The sequence below is a fragment of the Pundamilia nyererei genome, unplaced genomic scaffold (genome assembly GCF_000239375.1).
Source record: "Pundamilia nyererei isolate P.nyererei 1_Seehausen unplaced genomic scaffold, PunNye1.0 scaffold00006, whole genome shotgun sequence".
Lineage (NCBI taxonomy): Eukaryota > Metazoa > Chordata > Actinopteri > Cichliformes > Cichlidae > Pundamilia > Pundamilia nyererei.
Genome location: NW_005187407.1, coordinates 5006331 through 5030117, shown reverse-complemented (window position 1 = coordinate 5030117; position 23787 = coordinate 5006331). Strand labels below are relative to the sequence as shown.

Genomic DNA, 23787 nt, shown 5'->3' with positions numbered 1-23787 from the left:
CCAGAAACTGAACTGGTTCTGCAGGAGTTTTCTTCCTGCTAAAAGTGTGTTTTTTCTTTCTCATTCTGGCCGAGTGCTTCCTCATCAGGGGTTATCTGATTGTTGCTGTTTCCTCTCTAACCTTACATTTAAAGCACCTTGAGGCAATTATTGTTGTAATTTGGAATTACACGAATAAAACTGATTTGAACTGTAATAGTTTTAATAATAGTTTTGTCAGTTACAATTTAGCCTATTTATAATAATTGACTTCTTAACGCCCACTTGTAGTACCATTCGGGGCCCACCAGGGGTCCGTGGCCCACATTTTGGGAGCAGTTCGGGCTGGGCGAGAGCTAATTGTAGACATTCAACATGGCAGCAATTTTGTCATATTTCTATGGACAAAGGTCAGTAATACAAACTAATCATTAAATAATATTTAAAGCCACGCAGGGCATACTAACACCTGTGTGTTGAGATGTCATGATGACGTCTGGCCGCAGGGGGAGCGCTTCTTCAGGACATAACGGTGTTTGTGCAACCCTGAAACCCTTCCCCGTGTGGTGTAGGAAAGGGCAGAGAAGCGGGTTCCCCTGGCGTCGTTAACCATGTCGGGTAGAAAGCCCAGGTCTGTGGCAAACCCCCTGGAGTCTGCGATCACCACACCGAGTGAGAGGATACTGAAGGAGTGCCACAATCTGTATGTGGACAGCGAAAACGGTAAACAGTCGATAATCTGGATTAAGGCTAAAGCAAAGTTAGGACCGCAAAGTAGAAACCAGCCCGCCCTGGCTGTGGTATTATGGTAACCGAGCTGTGCCACTGCTGAAGCCCCCGACTGAAGTTTATGTGGACTTAAAGGTGTAATGCTGCTTGTTTAGTGTGTGTGTCAGTCTGCAGCAGCTGCTAGTGTGTGTCAAACACGTGACGTTGAACATCTTAGAGGCTCCTCTGCAGCCTCGCTGGGCAGTGCCCCATCTGACTGTATGCATTGATGCAAAATCACATACACATAGATATATAGAAACTTCATTGATCCCAGAAAGAGGAACATAATTAAAGTGCCGCAGTCGCATAGTGACGGCCTTATACTGTAAGATATTACAGTTAAAAAAATCAACAATTTAATAAGAGAGCCTCCTGTAGTGTGCTTTTTATTAATGGGAGATTATTATACCCTTCTGGGGTGCAAGCAGAGAAAAGCAGAGAGAATATCAACTTGTTTTCTAGAAGGTAAACATTTGGAAAGGTGTGGTGTCACGAATAATCCTGTAGCTCATTTTAGTTACCTTGATCACCATGTGTCCTTTAAAAAAAACAACTTATTATAGTGTAATAGCTAAATAAAAACACAGGCTTGTTTAATTTGTTATATGTCAACCTTTGCCCTCTCTTCCCCTTCCTTAAGAATAACTTGAGAGATAACAAATGAGAGATGCCTCTAGACCTTTGTATTGTATGTCAAAATCAAGTAGATATATTGGAATTACATTTCTAAAAGAAATTTTTGCTCCAAAGAGGAAAAAACCTTAGAATTTATGTTCATTCTTGGGAGGCTGATTTATAAAACAAACATACACATTGTGACCGCATAGGGTTAGGGTTCAGATAACTTAGACTTCAGAGGTTTAACATAGTAGAATTGTACTTTAAGCATAACTGTCTTGGAGGTCATGCCAGGCAACAGGCATCAGTTTATTTACTGAGAAGAGTTGTGAGGGAGGACAAGTGGTAGTCATTTCATCTGCCACTTTGTAAAATTTTCCTCTACCTACTCTTTAACCATGTACGATTAACTATGCATCTGTGCAGGCTTACTATTTACTCACAACTACATTATTTATTTTAAAACCAGTCTAGAGCATCACAGTACAAAGGTACCACTTTAGTCATTGCATGTCATGATTGTGTTGTGTGTGTTTTTCAGGCTTGGTAAAAATTGCCAGCAGCCTGGGAGTCCGTCTTCTGCCTCCCAGAAAGAAGATCATCGTGATGATAATGGGTAACCACTCTGCAGGAAAGAGCTCCTTCATTAACTGGTATTACTGATACTTCTTATTGTTGTTGTGATCTAATAATGCTGCCTGACCATCACATGCTCTGCTCTATGTTTCAAAGAGAGACTGGTGTCGAGAACATCCTGTTCACACATGACTTTTTGAAAGCGCTTTGTGGTTTGAATGCAGCCCAGTTTTGCCCCAGGAAGTGTGGATTTACAAAAGAAAATGGGGGAAAAAAACAGGTGTAATTTGTTATTTTGTATGTCAGTTAAATCTTTTGTCACCATCAAAGTTTTGTCCTTTTTTGAATAAATGCTGGGTAGGAAATATGTATGCTGTAAGATTAGTGACCTTTAGGCTACTCCCTTATTCGCGTCACCACATTGGGTGGATCTGCATATTTGAAATGCAGATCGAGGCATACAATGACACTGTAGTACTGTCCCACATCCGTGCTAAAAGAAAGAGCATCAAATCACCATTAATAAATACCATATGTACTGAATCAAATATAAACAATATGTGCAGACATAAGAAGGAGGGTCTTTTCTGAAACAAGCCTTCCTGGGATTTGTGTCTCCTCCTGTCCTTGAACTGGGGACGTTTCACAATCTGGGAAAAACTTCCTCTTCTCCCTTCTTCTTCTTAAGCTTCTTATTTTTCTCTTCTCCTCCTTTTCTTCCTTCTCCTCCTCCTGACTCTTCAGGGGTTGCCAAAGCAGATTATCTCCCTTCCCGACCCTATCCCTAGCATCCCCCTCTGTCACTCCAGCCTTCCCCACAACCATGTACATCTTCTGTGGTCTTCCTTCTTTCCTTTACAGACAGTTTAGAATAATCAGTAACCCAACATGCTTGTCTGTGGTCTGTGTGTGGAAGCCCCAGTATGCAAAGAGAACCCACCCAAGCCCCAGCTGGCCAATAGATTCAAACTCGGGACTTTTTATGTTGTGAAATGGCAGAGCTAACCACTGCACCACCGCGCCGCCCCTGATTCTAACTGATCTGACATATTTTAGAGAGAGGGGGCTTTCTGCTGACAAATTGGTTAAGGTGACATTTTTTTTCTATTGCAATATTTGTTAATTTGTTAAATCTGTCAAGATTCTTATATACTCATCTTCGCTAATGTTGAAGATGCTCTTAAGGTCATCACTTTGATTATTACTGCTTAGAGATTGCAAACTGGTTCGAGGAGTGTTTTTCTACCTGACATTTGTTCTCTAGTCTCTTGATGTCCAAATTCTGTAATATCCCACTGATCACACAATTACATCCTTTTAAACAAGCCACAAGCTATGTTATTACAGATGGATGGGTTGGTGGGTAGGTAGGTAATTTATTCTAAACATTAAAACATGAAAGAATGAAATTAGGTTCTTGTGGATAAATCAAATTTACCAAGCAAAAATTCAAACAGTGCATTGTTTGAGCTTCTTAAAATGTTAGGATTTGTTTATTTTCCCTTTGATTGTAAACAGAATCATTTTGCAGCGTTTTCTCACATGTAGCTTTCTGCAAGAATTGAGGCGTTGTTGCTTTAGCTCTTTCTCACTTTTGATGGCGTTATTATCTTTCTAGGTATGTTGAAGAGCACATACAGAAAACTGGGGTGGCCATCGAAACGCAGGGGTTTACCTTCATCACAAGTGGACGCAAAAGAGAATCTCTGACGGTAAGATCAGCGCGGACACGGCCGGCATGTGCAGCTGTGCCACGAAAAGATTTCCCAGCCAGAGCTTAAAAAGGAAAATTGTGACAGTTAACTCTTTTACTTCAGTGCAATCCTTTAATTTTGTTCTCAGTATTTGTTAAGAAGCTTGTTTTTATATTCAGCTATCACCTTTTAGTTTTGTACTCAAGGAGATGTTGCGATTGTTTGACTTCAGTAACATGAGCTGAAGCTGCAGTCAGTCATAAAGGCTGATGAAGCAGGGTGTTTGATGTTGGCATTTATGTAAGGCACTCCCTCAGCCAGTGGTGACTTCTCATTCTATATGCTGCTCCACTGAGGGGCTTTGTTGTGTACACACACACACACACACACACACACACACACACACACACACACACACACACACACACACACACACACACACATCTTTGCAGCATGAGAACAGGCTTGGGAGACACCTGCCTCTCAGTCGTCTCTGATATCCCTTCCCTCTGCCTCTCTGTTCATATCCTTATGTGGTGAAGGGTAGGAGTATGAATAATACATTTGGAGTGTAGGACTGCAGAGTAGAAGGATTATCTCCAATGTGCAGGAAGAGCTAAGGCGTGCACGCTGAGCCGCAGCACACCAGCTCGTGTAAAGCACCAAGATGAGAGAGGACTCTGTTGTAGAGGGGCGGGAAAGACTGCAGGGAAAAAAATGCAGGTTTGTCTCATCGGGTTGTTTCTAACACTGTCCTGTTAACTCTTTCGCAGGGGAATGCAACGCTGCATCTCTATCCTCACTTTCGACCGCTCCTGGAGTTCAAAGGTAAGACTTTACTTCTTCAACTCTTTACTATACTACATTTTCATGCTCTCTCAGTGAATGTGCAGATAGTTCCTTCTGTGAAACATTAGATTTGATATATATTCCACGTGCGGGTAAACAGTAAAAACTTGGGGCTTTGCATCTCTATGCCTTTGATCGTGATATTTCTATGCTCATTGATGAAAATCATCACCAATCAGTCTCTACAGTTAGCAAATTATTGGAATCGAGAGTTAAAACTGCAGGAGATGAATGTAATCACAAACTGCAGAAAGGTAGCTGTACCTTTGAGGTTTAAGATAAGGCTCTGCTGGTGGCTAATGAATATTTACCTCTGGATGCTGCTGATCAAAGTCGGTTTTAAAGACGCGTTGTGATCTGTAACATCACAAGAATATTGGTCCAGACTCCTGTTTTCTTCTTCTGACACATGTGCGGCGCTCTGATATTGTTTTAAGACAGTTTTGCTCAGATCTGTGCGTCAGCAGCGCTCTGGATACGCCACCGGACGGCCGCTGTGAACGTGGTGATCGTCTACAGAGTCTGGGTGTTGCCTGCTGGCTGAGTGGGGGTGTGCAGCGGAGGGTGGGGGAGTGTGTTTGAGTGTTGACAGGCAGTGTGTAGAGAGTGGGGGTTCACTGGGTGCGGACCAGAGCGAACACTGTATGGCGTATGAGTCACACGCCCCATCGGCAGCAGTGCAGTTTAGTCAGAAGGAGCTGCTGAGAAATGTCACAGCTATTAGAGACGGCGCAGCCCAGACTCCAGCAGCAACAGCTTCGCTCCGCAGGCCTGAGCCTCGCAACAATCTGCTGCTGGAATACAAGCAGGATTTTTCTTTGCAATTCATTTCAACTTTATCGTCATCGTCGCCGCCGCCTGTGGAAACCAGCTGTATGAGACATTTGTTTACCTGTCACAGCAGCCGAGGATGACTCATCAGAAAAGCTCCATATATCCATACATGTGGGAGCAGCTGCTGGCTGCACAGTTTGGTCTCCTTTGGGATGTGCTTCTTAATTTGGCTTCATACTTAGATCTTTGTGTGTCTGTCTTATCAACCTGTTGTCATGGGTTTAGCCTGTATGCTTTGTGGGAACTGACTGCTTTTGCTGCACATTAAAAAATAATCATATCCGCTGGTTAATCAAGGTCTTTGGCTTCTCAGATTCCTGTAGAAGTATTTGCACCATGTCTGCTTTCACCTGTTCAGCTCAACAATTTCTTTTTTAGTCTTGGTCGATGCAGCGTTATTGCAGCCTTTGCCCTTTTCCTTGTGCACATGATCTCCTGCACGGTCTTCTCAGTTACAGTCAGTTCAGGAACTTAGCGCACATTGGCAAGTATAACTCTCATTTTCAGCTGGCAGAACTTTTTTCCTTTCCTGCACGGATCGATGTGTCTGTCCCCGTTTGTGCCTGTTTATTTAGGATTATATGGAATAGCTGAAGTGCGGTCTAGCAGCGCTCTAAATTAAAGCTACTTTATGAAATCCGCACACACCTAAACACAAACATACATATTTTTAATGTTTCTTTTGCACAGCAGGGATATCTCGGTACTCAGAGACTTTTCTTAGGCGTGTGATAAGAGGCAGATCTATTGATATTGTGGCCATGCTGATGTGGGAGAAACATGAGGGAATGCTAATGTGCCAGAGGAGCAGTGGCTCTGCTCACTGCAGCACAAGGATGCGATTTGTGCTGGCTGTTGACACCTGCCTCTTTGCATGAAACGGCCTCAGTGTCATCCCAGGCCTCCCTGGTGTGTGTGTGTGTGTGAGTGTGGGTCGGCGTGGGAGGGGTTACTTTGTCACTAGTAGGGATGCATCTCAATAGTGATCCTGTTCTATTTAAGGGGAGGGGGGGTGTTCTTATGTGTGGTGGTTGTGGTGGATTATCGTAACCTCTCAGTGCGTTGCCTCACAGTCGTTCTTCACTGGCTAGCTTTATGTCCCACGCCCCACACTAAAGCTGCCAGTTGAAGAGCTGTTGTGTGTAACCATGACAACAAAGCTCTCCACAGAGGGCAGTGAGGAAACAGAGGCCTCGTTAATATTTTCATGATTAGAAAAACAGAAATAAAGTTTCATGTGCGAGGGTGCGGCTGCTGTATCATCGTCACAGGACGTGAACGTATCTTTTCACACGTGCACAGCTGTGTCTGTGAAGAATACGATCGTTTTGGAGTTAAATTATAGCTGCCGTCCCCAAAATGCAAAGCTCTTAGCATAAAAGTTGCCTTGAGATCTTGTTGCTGATCTCCCTCAGGCTTCCAAGTATTGACCGCACTGCGGCTTCCTGTAGCACACAATATTATAGCCATTAGAGGCGACATTTTCCTGCATGGACTGAACTCGTTACCTTAGTTACTGTGTCTTTATCTTTTTGCACATGCACGGCATCTCTGTTTTCCAGGTGTTACTGACTACCTATCTGCTGAGATCTCCACCTCCAAGCAGAAGAAATTCAGCCTGGTGACTTTCGTGGACACTCCGGGTTTGGTGGACGGGGACATGATCTACCCTTTTGATGTGAATAGCGCCATCACTTGGTTGGGTGTGTCCTTTAGCTTAAACTTGTCTCTTCAGTGGTGATCTGTCTTCTTCTTCTTCTCCTTTGTGTCTACTGTACAGCTGATGTACAGCTGCAGGAATGTAATAAATGCTTTTTTTCTCTGAGCAGGAGAACAGGCAGACCTGATATTTGTGTTCTTTGACCCGATGGGCCAAGCGCTTTGCAAACGCACGCTCAACATCGTGGAGAAGCTGAGCCAAAAATGCGCAGACAAGCTGTTGTTCTACCTCAGCAAGGCAGATGAAGCTGGGAAGGAGACAGACAGACAGGTCAGTTTACCTGATTTGTATAATTTATTTTTGTTTCAAAGAAAGTTGAACCTGTGAGATGAACTTTTTTTTTTCTCATCAGAGAGTGATGATGCAGATAGTCCAAGAACTGTGCCGCCGTCCAGGTCTTAACAAATGTGGCTTTGAGATGCCAACAATATACATCCCGAACCCACAGAAGGTAAAATGATCTGTGTTGGTTACTTTAAACTGCTGTGTTTGTATAAAAATTACTTCTGGTTGTGCAAATACTATAAACCACGGCAGTGCAGTTATCGCTGCACCATCTTATGATCTACAACCACGAAGCGTGCGTGGTAGATTTGTGCATCCCTCAAGACCTCCGCTTCATTTCTGCTGAGCGAGTGCAGTTTCACTTTCTGCCAAGTCCACAAGGCTGTCAGTCAGAATGCCCTCAGGATTTGTCATGGAACTTTCCAGACCATCCTTTATTGAGATGTGCAGAGTGTTTTTCATGTTCAGTCCAAATCTGACGTGTTTACGAGCTGTTTGTCTCATGTAGCCGAGCAGGTGTGTGAACCAGATCGATGGCGTTTGTCAGACCATCGAGAAGACCATTAACCAGGCTGTTCAGAAGACACTGAATCAGCTGGAGAAAGATTCTGACCTTATTTGTTCCACTATCAGCAGCAGACTAGAGCAGGACAGGTATGACCTCTTGCAGCCTTGATAAAACATATTATGTGTACACTGAGCAGATAAGCATCACCAGATACTATCAGTTGTGGAAAATGTATGATAGCACATTATTGTTATGGTTGTGTACACAGGGCTGATGTGGCTTGCAACAAAAGCATCCGTCTTCATTCATTCCTGTGCGGTGCTTTGGGTGTTTTCCTGCCTTTACTCTTCATCCTCAGTTTTATTGTGAGCACCTTATCCAAAGAGCAGCTGGAGGAGCTGTTGGGTGAAGGTGCAACTCGAACCATCACTATCTTCACAGTAAGTGCTCTGAATGAATATCAGTTTCATAATGTTTCATTAATTACTTCATTAGTGACTTAACATAGTGTCCTGAGCTCTCTGACTGTCTATTACTGTGTGTCTGAAAGGGAATAGTGATGTATTTATGGGACTGGATACCTGAAGATGGGCAAGTAGTCTTTGTCATCATTTTTGGGGCTTTTTGCTACCTCCTGCTTTTCCTGGCAAAGTATTTTGCAGGGTAAGTGTGGCAAAATGCAATTTAACTCGTAGAGATTAATTAAACAGATCGATTTTGTTCATATTGACATGACAGCATCACACAGTTGCTGCCGATTCGTCAGCTGCACGTTAATGATGCAAATCTCCCGTTCCGCCACATCCCAAACAGATAGTGATCTGATCAGTAGTGATCATTTTCACACCCTGAATTGCAGCGTCAGTTTTTGGTTCTTAGCCAACAAGAATGGTACCTGGTGTGGTCTTCTGCTCCTGTAATGTTAAAAGCAGATGGGTTAGAGAGCATTTAGAGATGCTCTTTTGCTCACCTTGGTTGTAATGACTGGTCATTTGAGTCACTGTTACCTTCCTTTCTGGTCATTCTCGTCTGATTTATGACATCAACGAGGCGTATTCACCCACTGGATATTTCCTCCTTTTCTGACCATTCTCTGTAAACCTTAGATATAGTTTTGTGGGAAAATCCCAGTAGATTAGCAGTTTGAAATATTCAGACCAGCCTGACTGGCACCAACCACAGTTCATGTGTCCGTTCAATGTCACCCGATCAAGGAGTAAACTAAACAGGGACTGGTTCATTCAAATTTTCAATTTCTTTGTAGTTTTCTGCAAACGGTTTTTCTATTTTTCTGTCCTTTTGAATGCTCTTGATGGTTGAATAAGATCATTATAAGATCGCAAGGGCCTTATGTCGTATCAAGACATTAAAAAGACTCCTTTAACCCTTTAAAGAACTAGGCCTGAGAACCGGCCTGTATGATACGCTCAAACATATAAATCACATTTCTTCCCCCTTCTGATGCTTGGTTTGAACTTTTTCATTTTAATATCAACTTGACATTGTCTACATGTCTAAATGCATTAAGTTCCTGCCATTTAATTGGCTGGTTAGTTTTGTGTAATGAGCAGTTGAACAGGTGTAGACTGTACATGCAATTACAAACACGAGTATTTTAATGCTGTCATGTTCTTCATTCTCAGCCGGAGGAATAAGACTCTGACGAAGAAGGAGAAGAGGACGATGGCAGAGTACAATGATTACATCCAAGATATCGTCAAGACTAAGAAGGTTAGATGTACATTTTGTGTCCTTATGCTCTCTTAACTAAGTTGTTTTTTCATTTGGATTGTGTAAATCTAAAGGCCACAGTAATTAAGTATTTTATTGATTTGTTATTGGTATAAAGGAAATTACTGCCAACTCTGCTGCTTCCCTTCATTTTATGGAGCTTTTTAGTGTTGATCGGGTTTTTTTTAAGTGAGCTGACTGCTAACTAAAAACTAGAATGCTTCATAAGGTAGTAAACTTTATGTCAGTGTTGTGTTTTCAGCTAGTTTAGCTTCCCTCGCTCGGCCCAAAAAGAAAAGAAAATCAGTTCATGCGTGTTGTCAATTTATCAAACATCAGGATTGTGAATCTCACGCAGGTAACTTTTTTTCCACAGAGTAAATTATATGAATGGTACCTCCAGCAGTGTGCAGCAGAATATGACCTCTGACCCTGGGTAAGCTGAAGACACTTTGCACCAGTACCTGTAAGCTCGCAGGTGTAAGCTCTAAATCAGCCGAGATCACTGCCAGCAATTATCATCTCAGCAGCTGATTTTAAAAGTGCCTTTATTACTAATTATTGGAGAAGCTATGATTGTAGTCGTTTAATGAAAGTCAGACTGTGACTGGATTTTTATTTTTTTTTATAGTCTATGGGTAATTATTGCGAGAAAAATATGAAATGTTTACAAATTACAAATTTTGAACTTGGGGCTGCCTTTACCAGCAAACACATTTTCACGGTGTCCTCTATAAAGTTAGTTCTCATTGTTGTCATGTGATCGGTCTTTATATCGCACTACACTGTCCTGAGCACAGTGTTACCAGAATGTGTTTTAAACAATAGCTACAATAACCAATGCTGTGATGAAAGCCTGGGCATTATAGTTGGACATCTGATAAAAACATGTTTATTGCGTTGAATCCTTCTCTTGCTTCCAAAGAGCCAATCACTTATTTTTATATATAAATCGTTGTCGTGTAATCATTGTTAGATGTTCCACAGACTTTCAGTACAGCACAGTACGGTGGCCTAGAGGTGCCACACACAGCAGCAAAAAGAAACATTTGACGGGAAAGTTGGTGACAACATTTCTTGTTTGTGACCGGATAAAATTCAAGTTCCTGGGAACAGGTTGACTCTATCATTATACGAGCATGTTTGCCCTACCCCCTGTAGAAACACAATATTCCCATTGTTCAAACCAACAGAGGATATTGTATATTTTGGCCTTGTGTCACCATTGTCATGATTTACATGATCCAGTCAAAAGGCTGGATTGGCCTTTTGTTCCTGCCTTACGTTCCTGTCCGCTCTCTACTCTTCTATCAAATAGAGGCTATAAAAATGCCACCTAGAAATCCTTGCTGAGGATCTGCTTTAGCTGCGAATGGTCCCATGGTGGGGATTGTAGCTCTCAGCATAACACAACCTCATCTCTTTGACCATATTTCTTTTAAGTGGGCCTCAGGGCTTTCAAGTAAGGTTTTTATATAAGAGTAGCATAGAAGCTGGAAATCTCTCCCGACTGTAGCCGGCGAACTTGATTTTGTCCAGTCACAATAAAAAATGTTGCCCCAACGCTTCTGAGAAAGGTGAGTTTTATTTTTTTTTGTAATGTTTTTTGTTTGTTTGTTTGAAGTTTTCATTTAGTTCTTGTTGTAGTTTTTGTTGTGTTTTGCACCTCAGGGACACCATAGTACAGTGCGCTGTCAGGTACCTCTTACTTGTGTTAATAAGCACTGAATCCTGCCGGTCCGTTATTGATAGATGTAACTAGTGACACCATATATTGCCTTCACCACACTGTTTGTAGATGTATTTATCAGTGTTGACAGATGTCAACATGTGAGGTGCTTTTTCTTAGAGATGCACTGATCCAATGCTCTACATTACCATTAGAGCTGCTTTTGAGGTTTTCTTTTTTTTAATTGCAGTGACTGATATAAATAAACCTCTAACATTAGCGAGCAGGTTAATCGGTCACATGAAGATGGTTATCAGCTCGATAAGTTAACTCACAATTTTTCTACATGGCTACGAATGTGTTTACATGAACTGCATCTGATCAATCTGTAACAGCAGATCTGTCTGTTTTATAGGCTGATTTTACAATGGGAGGTAAAACTATAATATTAGAACAATATGAAGCAGTCAAACACACACAACACTGGCTGAAAGCAGAGTGTGTGTGCGTAATAGAAAGATTATATTATTAAAAGGCACTTTGTGAAGAATTTTGGTCAGTAAGACTGGAAAAGCACTACTACATTAATAAAGCCTGGCCGATTGAAAGCCAGAAAGGAAAGTTGGTATAAATGCTGACTGTGTAAGTCAACAGACATACTAGCATTACAGCTCTATCGCGAATAAACAGCCACAGTAAATTGTGGATGAGATGCGTGTGAGGCAATTGTTGCCTTACTCTTTCAGCTGCAGAAAAAATATGAAAAACAGGTCAAATATAGATCTAACTTAGCTGCAAATGAGGTCCACATGTACAAATATGTGCCCTGTTTTAGCATCCTATATGAAGGAGTCTATATCTATATTCCTTATTGATGCTAATGACAGAAAAACTTACTCTTCCAGGAATGGTGATACTATTTTCTGCTCCAGAGCAGATTAGCTGTCTGGCATAAGTTTCTATGGTTATATATCCCAGAAAGATGTGAACTGCCTTTGTAATCCACAAAACCCAGGCCTAAACTTGAAGTTACCTGGCTAAGATGAAATCTTGCTTCATAATACATGATGCACTGAAAGAGTTGGTGGCAAAAGCACTGAGTTGACATTTCAGAATTTTTATCAGAATAGAGAAGTTGGATCGGTGCATCCTTACTTTTATCCAAGCCTCCAGGCTATTTGCAATATAGTTGTGGACACTTCCAGTTTGTTTGTTTTTTAATGTTAGATGGCTCACAATTCAGATTTCTTATATATATAGTTGTGAAACTTCATTTATAAATTCTGTGAAATGTTTGTGCTACTGCATGAAATCTAGACTCAAGTGATTTCATCTATATTTTTAATAACCATGAATCAAAGAATGAAATCTGTCAAGAAAAACATGCAAAAACTACGCTCTGTCACCTCTTTGGAAATCATTAAACATTTTTTTTAAACCTGTTACACTTTTTTTTTTCCAGTTAATACAGTCAAGAACAGACATGCAAATAACAAGTAGAATAACATGAAAAATAAAATGTAACATAAAGCAGTTATTGTTGGAAGACTTTTATTTCAAAGTTTAGTTATAAAAATGCCATTCCAGACATCTCTGCAGGGAGAACAATGCCTTTTTAATCGCTTTGTTGACGTGTGTGTCAGAGCTCAAGTGTTTCGGGATCTGCGGCGCTCCAGGATGCAATCAAATATCTGCTTTCTATCATGAAGCGCATTGCAAGCTCTGAACCACTGAAACTGCAGTAACTGTGAGGAAATATTTAAGCAACAAATTCAATTTTTCTGCTTGCAGAGGGACCGGCAAACCCAGGCCACAATCCTCAGTTCCCTGAGTTAGTAACAAACAACGTCTCTACAGGGGTGACGGCTATGCAAAATAACCTTAAGCTACTATTGCTCACTATTCATTTCCGAGGGGTTATACCTACTTGTTAGAAAATACACGAATCTACAGTGCAAGCACTAGTATGTGATCAAAGAATAAGAATTCCATTTGTGCACTCTACTAGCAAGGCAACCATAACAGAGAGGTAAGCTGTGAGTCTAACCATTATAATAAATCACAAATTAACGCTGCGAGTGAGAGTTGGTAAGTAGGTTAAAAGCTGCATTCAGGCTTGTGCTGAAGTGGTAACACAGTTTGTTTTTATTGCAGATTTAAGCTTTGCTCATGTGTCGACATTAAAATTTTTTTTTACTATTTGGGGCTTAATTTAACTCCTGTTATAGCAAGTTATACCATGCAGATCTACGGCCTGTATGCAAGCATACGACCACGTCTGTCATTCACTGGAAAATGTATGCTCTTATTTTGTTACAGTGCATTCAGGATTATAACTATTTACAATATTATCTGTACAAAAAAAAAACTCATTGCCCTTCCCTGGCTTCTTATAAACAAAGTGTACAGGTAGATACATCTTGCAGCAGCACAGAGGCTGATACCGGTATTGCTTCGTTGTGAAACAAGACAACATCGATAATAAAAGACCTGCCGACACAGTCGCTCAGTGTTTTCAGGTCGTGCGTGGCTCCTTTTGTTATTTTAAAGTATCTCTTAGGAGAAAAAGTGATGTCCTCAGGTAAGCATGTCCCAAACAGACAGTCATATCAGCAGGTTTGTGTGTGTTGTGAATAGACTGTGATAGCTGCTCAGTGTCTCAGCACCATGAGTGTCCATATGGAGGTGTCCAAAGGGACTGGGAACTTCAGATGGGAAGTCATTGAGAGCCTTTGTCAATCAACCAAGAAATGTCTCCAGTCCTAAAACACACACACATAAAATCCCATTACATACAAACAAAAACATGCCAACAAAATCACACGTTAGTTGATAAATTACAGCTCCCTGTGAGTGGCTGTTAATGCGTGAAGCAGAAAGGAGAAAAAGCAGATATTTTTCCATACTTGCCAAGTCGTGTTAACATCCTTCAGGTTTTTTGCAAGCATTATTAGAAACAGAAGACACAACAACAGTATGGTCACAAAAACAAGGAAAAAGTGGACACAGGATTCCAGCAACATCATTACGGTACGGTTTTAACCGTTTAACAGATCCAGCAGTTCCTAATAATAGTCAAGAAACTGATTTGTAAACCCTCTCACAGAGGCTCCTTAACCAGTGTGTGTAATTTCATAGTATTAATTGTGATTAAAGCTTTGTGTTACCATCACAGTTTTTAATCCTATAGCTGCACAGTCATGAAAAAAAAAGTTTTCACAGGACTTTCTGCAATCCTGTGAAACTCCAAGCACACCCCGTGATTCAGTAGTTTGTTGAACCACCTTTAGCAGCAGTAACTTGAAGTAATCATCTGATTTTTTCATCACCCCTCCAAAACTGTGCAAATAGTTGTTATGATGTGTTTGTGCTTAGGTGCATTGTTTGGTTTTCACCAAACATGCTGCTATGCTTTATAAACAAACATCCCCACTTTAATGTGCTGCCCTGTTCTTTATTGAGAGAAGTTGGGTTTTTCTAGCAGCCCTTTTAAACAAATTCTAGTTGTTTGGTCTTTTTCTAGTTTTACTTAATATTATATTACTGTTAATGTTTACTCATAACAAAGAGCATCACAAGCAATTAATTCTTTTTAGAATTTATATACAGTTAAAGGCATAATAGTAGTATAATATTATATATCAATAATATTATTGGTGGTTAAAGTGAAACATGGAAATTACAACTGCTTAAACTATTTAAATACTTCATAACTATGCTGGTTCTTTCTTAAAATGCAAATGTACTCAGTGTATTTGCTATACAGTCAATGAATATTTTGTTAGGTACACCTGTTCAACTGCTTGTTACACAAATGCCTAAACAGCCAATCACATCTCAACAACATAACGCATTTAGGAATGGAGACAAGATAACCTGTTTAAGTTCAAACTCTGCATCTGAACGAGGAATTAAGGTGAATTTGAGTGACTTTAAACGTGGCATGGTTGTTGGTACCAGATGGGCTGGTGTATTTCAGAAACTGCTGATCTGCTGGGATTTTCCCAAACAACCATCTCTAGAGTTTACACAAAAAACATCCAGAGGACAGAGGAAAATGACCAGACTGCTTCGAGTTGACAGAGAGGGAACAGTGACTCAAATAACCCCTTATTTCAACCAAGGTATGCAGTAGAGCATGAATGAATGCACAACACATTAAACCTTGGAGCAGATGGCCTACAGTAGCAGAAGACCACACACTCCTGTCAGCTACAAACAGGAAATTGAGACTACAATTCATGCTCACCTGAGACACAATATTCACCAAAATTGAGCAATAGAAGAATGAAAGAACTTTGCCTGGTCTGATGAGTCTCAATTTCTGCTGTAACATTAAAATGGCAGGGCCAGAATTTGGCATAAAGAACATGAACACATGGATGCATCCTGCCTTGTATCAACGGTCCAGGCTGGTAGGGGTGCTGTAATGCTGTGGGGGATATTTTCTTGGCACACTTTGAGCTCCTTACTACCAACTGGGTACCACTGGGATGTGGTGGAACGAGAGATTCAACCTGGTGCCAGCAGGGTTTAACTAATTGTCAAAAGAGTGTATATAGTTAGTGGGGAAAATGTGTAATTCTTAAAATACAGTTTTAAAATATCAATAAATCGTGTAAAATATCTAAATATATTATTGCTCTGTAGTGTGTTCAAATAAAACAATTTATTTGGCTCACAGAAAACTTCGTATGATTATAAACTCCATCTCTCACTGTGGTTTCTGTCAGATTGAAAACATTTGTCAGGTATTTCTTTAACATAAACCTTAGACACCAAAATTATTATTGTAACCAATAATAGAGGATAATAGAAGATAATAGAATAATAGAATAGAATAATAGAAGTGTCCGGAAGGACACTTACTCTACATCTCGCTTCTTAATCGTCTTTCCGGATCCTAGGACCTCTGCCACTCGGGATACAATGGGATCATAGTTCATGCTGGCGACAGAAACCACCTCCTCACTCCTATAGATGGACCAGAGGAGGAAACAATGAGAAGGTACCTTCACAATAAAAGATAAATATTAGTTCACAATAGTTAAAAAACAACAACACACAGATGAACTAAGATATCAGAAAAATTCTAGGAATCTTACCTTGTATAAAATGCTACAAAGCGCAGTTCATCCAGATCTCCTTGTATAATGACATCATCAAATCCGTCACCATAACCTCCACAAATAGAAACAAATAATCCGACTCAGGCCTAATTCTTGGTCACGGGCTTCATTTTTGTTCAGCTAGATGGCAGTGTAGTACCAACATTTCAGGGCACACGCATTTCCTCTCAGTCTTTGATCTTTTTTTCACAGTCAGTCTTCCTCTTAACACAAATTTTCAGGCTAAAGCAAACACTAAAGATGGTTGGAAGGCCCGCCTACCTGCATAGCGTATGGTCTTCCCAAACATGGCTGACCAGAAGTAAGGCACGGTTTTGACCTCAGTGGCTCTGCCCATCATGCTAAGAGCTGCTACCTTTCCTGTTAGTGCCAGTGGAAACCGCAAACATTGACATAGTTGAGTTATAAAAGCCTTAGTTATGGAGTATGAATGCAGTCAAGAACATGCTACAACAAACTCACCGTGGACATGAGCCATTTGCCAGTGAGGGATGTTCACCTTCTTGTTGTTGCGTGGTTGGAAAGGAAACATCACCACATCTCCTCCAGCAAAGACCCCATCAACATTTGTCTGCATATTCTGGAAGAAAGATGGAAGAATTTAACGAAATGGGAGTCAAAGAGTTTAAGTGAGGCTCCAGGCTCTGCACAGCACCTTGTTTACAGTAATGAAGCCCTTGGAGTCTAAGTGGATGCCGCTCTGTTTCAGGAACCCTGTTGCAGGAACGCTTCCTGCAGGAGAGCAGAGCAAGAGTGCAAAAACACACTTTTAATGTCACCAAAGTAATTTTTAGATAATTAATGACAGACAATAAGGACATATTCTGTATTATGTTTCATATCACCTGCTCCAATGACACACACATCTGCCCGCAGGACTTTTCCACTCTTCAGTACAACCTCTTTCAACTGTAACAGGGAAAAAACAGCTTGCAGTTATGTGCTAGTGTATCTATTGATATGCTAACAACTCTCACGCAAAATAAATGTTAATATAAAAACTGGTCTTTTTATTCAGTTAGTTTTTTTTACTGAGAAATGGGATTATACATGTAAAGTCACGGCGTCTCTCAAAGTTATTTAGATCATTTCCCCCAAGAGATGGATGCAATCTTCAATATCCCAAGTTCAGTGGACACAATGTCTATCTCCTTATCTGAGTTTTGCCACGTTATCAAACAAGAGACAATAGTGCGTCCGAGCATTGTGCTGTTTCTCTCACTTTCTGAATACCTGTCCATGATGGCCAACCATCTCTGACACCTCGTTCAGCATGTAGAATTTCACCCTGTTTGCCTCAAACAGCTGCGAAGACAAAACGGTTCTAGTGAATACTCGAAAACAGAGAGAGAAAAAGTTCACCGCTGAATTTTCATGTGTCTGCATGATCAATCGCCGCTAATGAGAAGATTTACACTCCCATTTGTGGCACAGTATTGACCTGCGAAACATGATTTGCATTTTAACTAATAGTTTCCTCTCAGGGAGAATGCTGATGATAGAATTGTGGAAGTGCTTCATGTTCTGAAAAGCTTGATTTCCCAGGAGGGCGTCCCTACCTTCATTATGGCTTTCCCTACTTTCTCCCCGAGAGCTTTTTTAAAAGGGACCGACTCGATCCCGATGACAGAGACTGAGTGGGCCTTGTCAGTCAGAGCTGCAGCCACCTCCATACCTGCCGTCATAATGAATAAACAGCACTTAACATACACACTAGTTAATGCAGGATGACACAAAACAGTAATACATTAAGAGTTAACACCTTTGGAAATGAGTGGACAATTTTTTTATATGCAAAGCTGTACTGTGAAAAAAACATGAGCAATGAATAGTAGTTAATATATAAAGAAATATATAATGTCTGAATGAATTAATATATAAATAAAACAATAAATGAAAGAATATAATATAATGTTTAAAAACTGTACAGTGTATCAATATATTAGTTTTATCTGTTAAATAAAAGATAAAAATTTGATTATCTGATACTTTTCTTTTCTGAGAAAATCTTTTTTTGCGAATTTAAATGTTATGAAAACAATATGTTTATAAATGTGTCTTTGTCTCACCCACAAATGACGTTCCCACAATCACTGCATTCTTGTTGTTGGCTAGCCTCGCTATGCTGTTAGCATCCTCGGGCGTCCTGAGGTGAAACACATTCCTGACATCTTTGCCCTTGTAGTTCATTGGTTTTGGTCTTTCAAGCAGGAACAGGAGCACAATCGGGTGTCAGTTTACTCATTTACATTCTCAGCTCTTTGGCATCACGAGAAAAGAATATTTTTTGCTTACTTGCTTCCTGTAGCAATAAAGAGTTTCCTGTACTCCATCCTCAGGCCATCTTCAAATATCACAGATTGTGTTTTCACATCTATTGCCACCACCTAAAAAAAAACACAAAACAAAAACAATGAAGGTGTAAATTGAAGTTTTTCTTCAGTTTCTTTTTTTAAAAACAGTCCTAACAAAAAACAGATATATACATATCATTAAACATTAATGAATGATTAATTAAACATTTAAATATTAATCACCTCTTTCTCTTTGAGAAGTTCAATGTCATGATCTTGCAAGAAGTCCATGGAGCGCAGTCTCAGCTGCTCTGCCGTGCTCTCTAAGGACTGAGGGGTAGCAAGTTAGCACTGAGCAAAGGAAACAGTTGGAACAAAGTCTAGAAATGTCATTTAACCCTTTCATTCCCACGCTATTGCTCAAAACTGCAAAGTCACAATTAATCATATTCAGCCTGTTGTAAAAACACAACAGATCCTGCAGTCATTCTAGTCACAGAAGTAGTCTCTTTTTTGACTTGGCAGCCTTTAAAGTGTGTTCTTACACCAGATATGACTCAAAATCTTAGTCATATTTGGAATTATGAATTATTTATATATATTTTTTATGTACAAGCCATTTTCCTTTGCTTTGTTGGTTGTTCTGAAGTGTGTAGCTTTTCCTCAAAGAATTGTTTTAGCAGCGCTGACCACAGCAGCACCTCTGCGGTCTGTTATGTAACTTTGGTGGCTAAGTGAGGTCTATCTCATTGTATGTGTTCAGGGTCTGTGTACAAACCTTACTCAGTTTAGGCCTGTCATATGGAGGATGTTTGTCCATAGTGCACATGACAATGCGATCCGTGAAGCCCTCTTCCCTCAGTGTTTCTGCACACACCAAACCGGCTGGACCTGCCAGTAAGTTAACCAAAACAGATGCACATAACATTGCAAAGAAGAAACTCAAAGAAAGATGGAGTTATTTAGGGTCAGCTGTGAGACATAAAACAATAAAGAGGATATACACACACACACACACACACACACACACACTAACCTGAGCCAATAATGAGAACATGGCTGAATCCTGTGTTGGAGTTAATGACTGCTGAACATCGGGCCATGGGCTTTGACCTTTTCTGTGACTGAAGAGCCTGAAAATCATTAAAGAAAGATCCTAGGTCAATCAGGTGGTCAGCTGACTTTCCTGCATGAACTCTTCATCTTCTTCTTCGTGTTACCTGCTTGTTTGCCCGAATGATCACCTTGTCCTTTTCAACTCTGACCTGCAAACAGAATTATGTGATGTGTACACTTTTTGATGATCATTAAAAAGATGATTAGGCAGGAAATGTGTTAAGAGGTAGCACCAGTGTGGAAGGTCACCTGAAAGATGGGCAGGCTGTCCAGTCCAGGGAAGTCCTCAATGTCTCCTGTTGCAATGTTGAAACATGCACCATGCCAGGGACAACGCACATGTCCTTTGGACAGCACACCTGAAATAACAGCATATGGCCCATCCATACATTTTGTTTAGCAGTCTAAGCAGCGACATCCAGACATCTCATCCACTTCACACTCAACTGTCACTGCGTGATGAGGACAGAAGAATCACAATATCTGCAAGGACCAGAGATTTCATCCTGAGGCCACTAAATCAGAAACCCTCCATCACTAGTCTACACCTAGAAAATCCATAAAAGTCATGAACAGAATCACTGACAAAGAACAGTCCTGGTCTTTGAGTCCAGCTTTTACTGGTAACAGGTTTACTACTGGCAATGTGGACCAAGCTCTTGCTGTGGTTATACAGGGACTGAATGGCCCTTAGTTACTCCCTACCCTCAAAGCATTGCCCACAGGAAAAAACACATAGACTGGTTGAGCAAACAATCACGAAATCTATCATCATAGAGTGTCCTGGGGTTCATTAGTATAAGTAAGTATACTGACATTCTCATGCTCAAACATTGTGTTTGTTATGGACAAACTGTGGTTAGCACATAAGTTTAGTAACACAGCACCACTCAGGTTCAGATCTGTCAGGCTGCCCCTCCCAGTCATACCCCTCCTGGTCACACTGTTGTTGCCAATATGAGTATTAAAGTCTTTCAGCAGAACACTTTTAAGCACCGCGCCAAGTAACTTCAAGAAAGATCAGTACACTTGATTGTCATTCAGCATAAACGATGGTCAGGACCTATTCCTCCACCTGAGGGTGCAGGGAAACAGCCTTCTCATCCACTGTGGAACACTATGTGCAGACATCGAACTCGCCCCGTCACTCCATAACTAAAAATATATATCTCACCTTTAACCAGAGGTGCTCCATAGTGTGGACACTTGTGGCCCATGGCTGTGAACTCCCCATGTTCTTTAATCAACAGAGCCCTGCCGCTTCCCAAATCAACCTCTCGCATTCTGTCAAGCACACAAAATAAAATGATAGTCAGATCCAGAGTAACTGGACAATGACACGCTTTCTGTAATTTTGCTTCTGTGCACCACTGCAGTGGATTTCAACTCAAACAGCTAAGATGTGATTGATGATGTGATTGATGTGTAAACTTTACTTTGAAAGGATTTTACAACCTCAACTCCAAAAACATTGGGACACTGTGTAAAATGTAAACATAGAAATAAAGCACAATAATGTGCAATTCGCATAAATTGATATTTTATGAGATTTTATTCACAGTAAAATATAGAAGGTGTGATGGGGGAAACAAAAGGCTGGAAAAGTAAGCGGTACTTAATAGATACAGCTGGAGGAACATTTTGTAGGTAACTAGGTTAACTGGTAACAGGTCAGTAACATGATTGAGTGTAAAAAGATCATCTTTTAGAGACAGAGTGACATCTCTTTGGACTTCATATAGTCAGTCCTGGTGAACTATCACCACTATCATCAAGTTCTGGGAATCAAGTCCAGATCTTTCATCTGCTCAGTTTTAGGAGGCACTGTATTTGTGCTACAACTATGCAGGTCACCTAAAACACTAAAATCAAAGAATTTATTCATTCTGGGTGACCTCCAAACATCCTTACAATTTAGTTCTTAACTACCATTAACGCTGGGAAATGAAATTTCGCCTTATCTTAACGGAAAAGGAAACACAATCCTGATCTCACAATTTAAGACAGTCTTACTTAATTCAATACTTCCCAAGCTTTACTTTCCTTCAGTATTTTATCATATTTAAAATGTGCATCAACAGGTAAGTGAATAAAAAAAAGCTGCGTGATCACGTTCTTACTGTCCATTTTCCAGATCTTTAACGTGGCACACAGAGGCCTCCACATAGTCCCGGGGTTTGTGGTAGAGAGGGAGCAGGGTGGAGTCATCGTCGGAGCCGTGAGCCAGGGCCCCGTTAGGTCTGCATTCAGCAAAGGGGCTCGCTTTGCCATTAGGCGACAACCCGTCCACCTCTTTTTCTTTATCCAGGAGAGAGAGTTCCACTTTTACTTCAACTGCACAGCAGAGACATGGCCCAATCAGAAAATGTGTGAAAACGCACAGCTGAATAAATGCAGTTGATGCAGAATTATGGTGTGAAGGTTTAAAATGAAAATGATTTCAGGGGATATTGATGCTAACGATCACCAGTGGACTATCTTTATTATTCCATAAACCTGTTCTGTGTTATTTCATTTCTATCCTTCTCTAGAATTTATAGCAGCAATTTTCCTTACAGCCTAGAGAGATGTCTACAACCTTAGGACAAATTGACTCCGACATCCACAAAGCTCAAACAAATGAAAGCAGGAAGCATGTGCAACCCTGTCTTCTTTTTTTCTCTCCCTTCTAGTGCATACCTCTTATTCAGTTGTTTCTTTGGTGATGTGGTATAAAAATCCCCAAAATAGGGAGATAGTTTGACAATTTGCATTTAAATAAAAAAAAAAATCATCAGTTCATTCTCAAAAATACGATTTAACCAGGTTGAAGAGGCTTTTTAAATGATGCTCGTTAAATAATGCGATATTCATGGGAGCGGTGGAGATTTAAGTGCAGCTTCAGCTCTCCCAAGATGACAGCAAAAAATACAGACTGCAGCAGCACGGAGCACATTAATCTATGTATTTTGGAGCCACTCCGTTTTCTCTGATGCGCTGCTGTTTGCTTTGTATTTGCGAACATTAAGAAGCGGTTGTGTAACTCCTTTTTCACTGCAGCAGGCTTTATCTGTTCGGCTGGAAAAATGTGCTGATCATCCGGTTCTTACACAGTAATCTGGCTGGAATTTTCTCCCGCTGAGCAAGTCTTAATTAAAATCAATGGAAAATCATAGTAGTGAGTGCATTTGCAGGAGAAAAGAAAGAGAAAGCTTTCCACGGCTGAAGAGAATCTCCAGAAGCAGCTGTAATATCTGAGGCTAAATAAGACGTCGTCACACTGATGCTTCATTCGATCAGACTAAGTAGTTATCAGGGTTATAACATACATAAATATATTTGATCTAATTCTTGTAAGTTGCCCAGCACAGACTTACATTTACTCAGTAGCAAGCATGGCATAGATAATTATGTAAAATGTTCAGATTTTATATTTATTTTTTGTATTTCTTCACATTTTTAGGCAAATGAAGATGGTACAGCAGTTTGTCTTTAAAGGCCTCCCTCCATCATAGACTTTCTAATGGTGCAAATTTACTCCCACTTTTTACTCACTTCTATATAAGTGTGAATAAATGATCCTCTACAGTATTTACTGTATATTTAGAGTGGGAGTCATCCTTATTTATAAATCATAGTATAAAGTATCCGAATAAGCTACTTTATAGGTTTCATGTTAATAATGTTCTTTTCCATCTCATGCTTTAACACGGCTGCCTGGGTAGAAGATGCTCTAAATCGCATTGTACATGTGTATAGTGACAATAATAATCTTTTCTATTCTTCTCATTCTATTAGAACTTGAAAGTGACTTCAGCCTTTGACCTGAGACATTTTTCCAGTGTAGATAGTAAATCTTTGTTGTGCATTGAGTGTGCATTAGTAGCTGGAGGTTACACTGTTATCAACACTTATTACTGTTCAGCTGCCTGACAGTCATCATTTACATACAACTAGAGTCTCTGAACAGATGATGAAATCTTATTCAGTGCACCTGAATGTGAAGTCGAGTATGTTATTAGAGTACCTCTTAGC

At 40.4% G+C, this 23787-nt stretch overlaps 2 protein-coding genes across 3 annotated transcripts in view; one reads left to right on the top strand and one right to left on the bottom strand.

The window, feature by feature from the left end:
* Positions 1 to 546: 546 nt before the first annotated feature.
* On the top strand, positions 547 to 12761 carry LOC102202618 (uncharacterized). The gene is made up of 12 exons (XM_005722228.1): positions 547 to 702; positions 1910 to 2021; positions 3563 to 3656; positions 4412 to 4466; positions 6884 to 7024; positions 7151 to 7311; positions 7394 to 7492; positions 7835 to 7980; positions 8103 to 8274; positions 8385 to 8497; positions 9478 to 9565; positions 9942 to 12761. Exons 1-12 carry the CDS (start codon positions 591 to 593, stop codon positions 9993 to 9995), a joined length of 1347 nt encoding a protein of 448 aa, XP_005722285.1. The 5' UTR covers positions 547 to 590; the 3' UTR covers positions 9996 to 12761.
* The window catches only part of aifm3 (AIF family member 3), a 17426-nt gene continuing 6399 nt past the window's right edge, over positions 12761 to 23787 (bottom strand). The window contains exons 3-21 of one of the 2 annotated variants that reach the window (XM_005722229.1): positions 21894 to 22107; positions 20948 to 21057; positions 20023 to 20132; positions 19878 to 19922; positions 19694 to 19790; positions 19436 to 19548; positions 18901 to 18987; positions 18659 to 18750; positions 18433 to 18563; positions 17923 to 18038; positions 17597 to 17668; positions 17209 to 17272; positions 17019 to 17095; positions 16826 to 16943; positions 16625 to 16723; positions 16340 to 16415; positions 16104 to 16208; positions 14141 to 14161; positions 12761 to 13996 (exon numbers count right to left, since the gene is read on the bottom strand). In XM_005722229.1, coding sequence (XP_005722286.1) covers positions 13954 to 13996; positions 14141 to 14161; positions 16104 to 16208; positions 16340 to 16415; positions 16625 to 16723; positions 16826 to 16943; positions 17019 to 17095; positions 17209 to 17272; positions 17597 to 17668; positions 17923 to 18038; positions 18433 to 18563; positions 18659 to 18750; positions 18901 to 18987; positions 19436 to 19548; positions 19694 to 19790; positions 19878 to 19922; positions 20023 to 20132; positions 20948 to 21057; positions 21894 to 22107 — 1790 coding nt within the window. In that variant the 3' untranslated portion in view covers positions 12761 to 13953. The remainder of the gene's footprint in view (positions 13997 to 14140; positions 14162 to 16103; positions 16209 to 16339; positions 16416 to 16624; positions 16724 to 16825; positions 16944 to 17018; positions 17096 to 17208; positions 17273 to 17596; positions 17669 to 17922; positions 18039 to 18432; positions 18564 to 18658; positions 18751 to 18900; positions 18988 to 19435; positions 19549 to 19693; positions 19791 to 19877; positions 19923 to 20022; positions 20133 to 20947; positions 21058 to 21893; positions 22108 to 23787) is intronic. The other variant, XM_005722230.1, reaches the window with a different exon arrangement.

Bases quoted from the DNA above. Each gene is read 5' to 3' on its own strand.
- LOC102202618 (XM_005722228.1), top strand. From the start codon at position 591: ATGTCGGGTAGAAAGCCCAGGTCTGTGGCAAACCCCCTGGAGTCTGCG. The intron at 703-1,909 runs GTAAACAGTCGA...TGTGTTTTTCAG, and splicing joins GTATGTGGACAGCGAAAACG to GCTTGGTAAAAATTGCCAGC. The intron at 7,493-7,834 runs GTAAAATGATCT...TGTCTCATGTAG, and splicing joins ACATCCCGAACCCACAGAAG to CCGAGCAGGTGTGTGAACCA.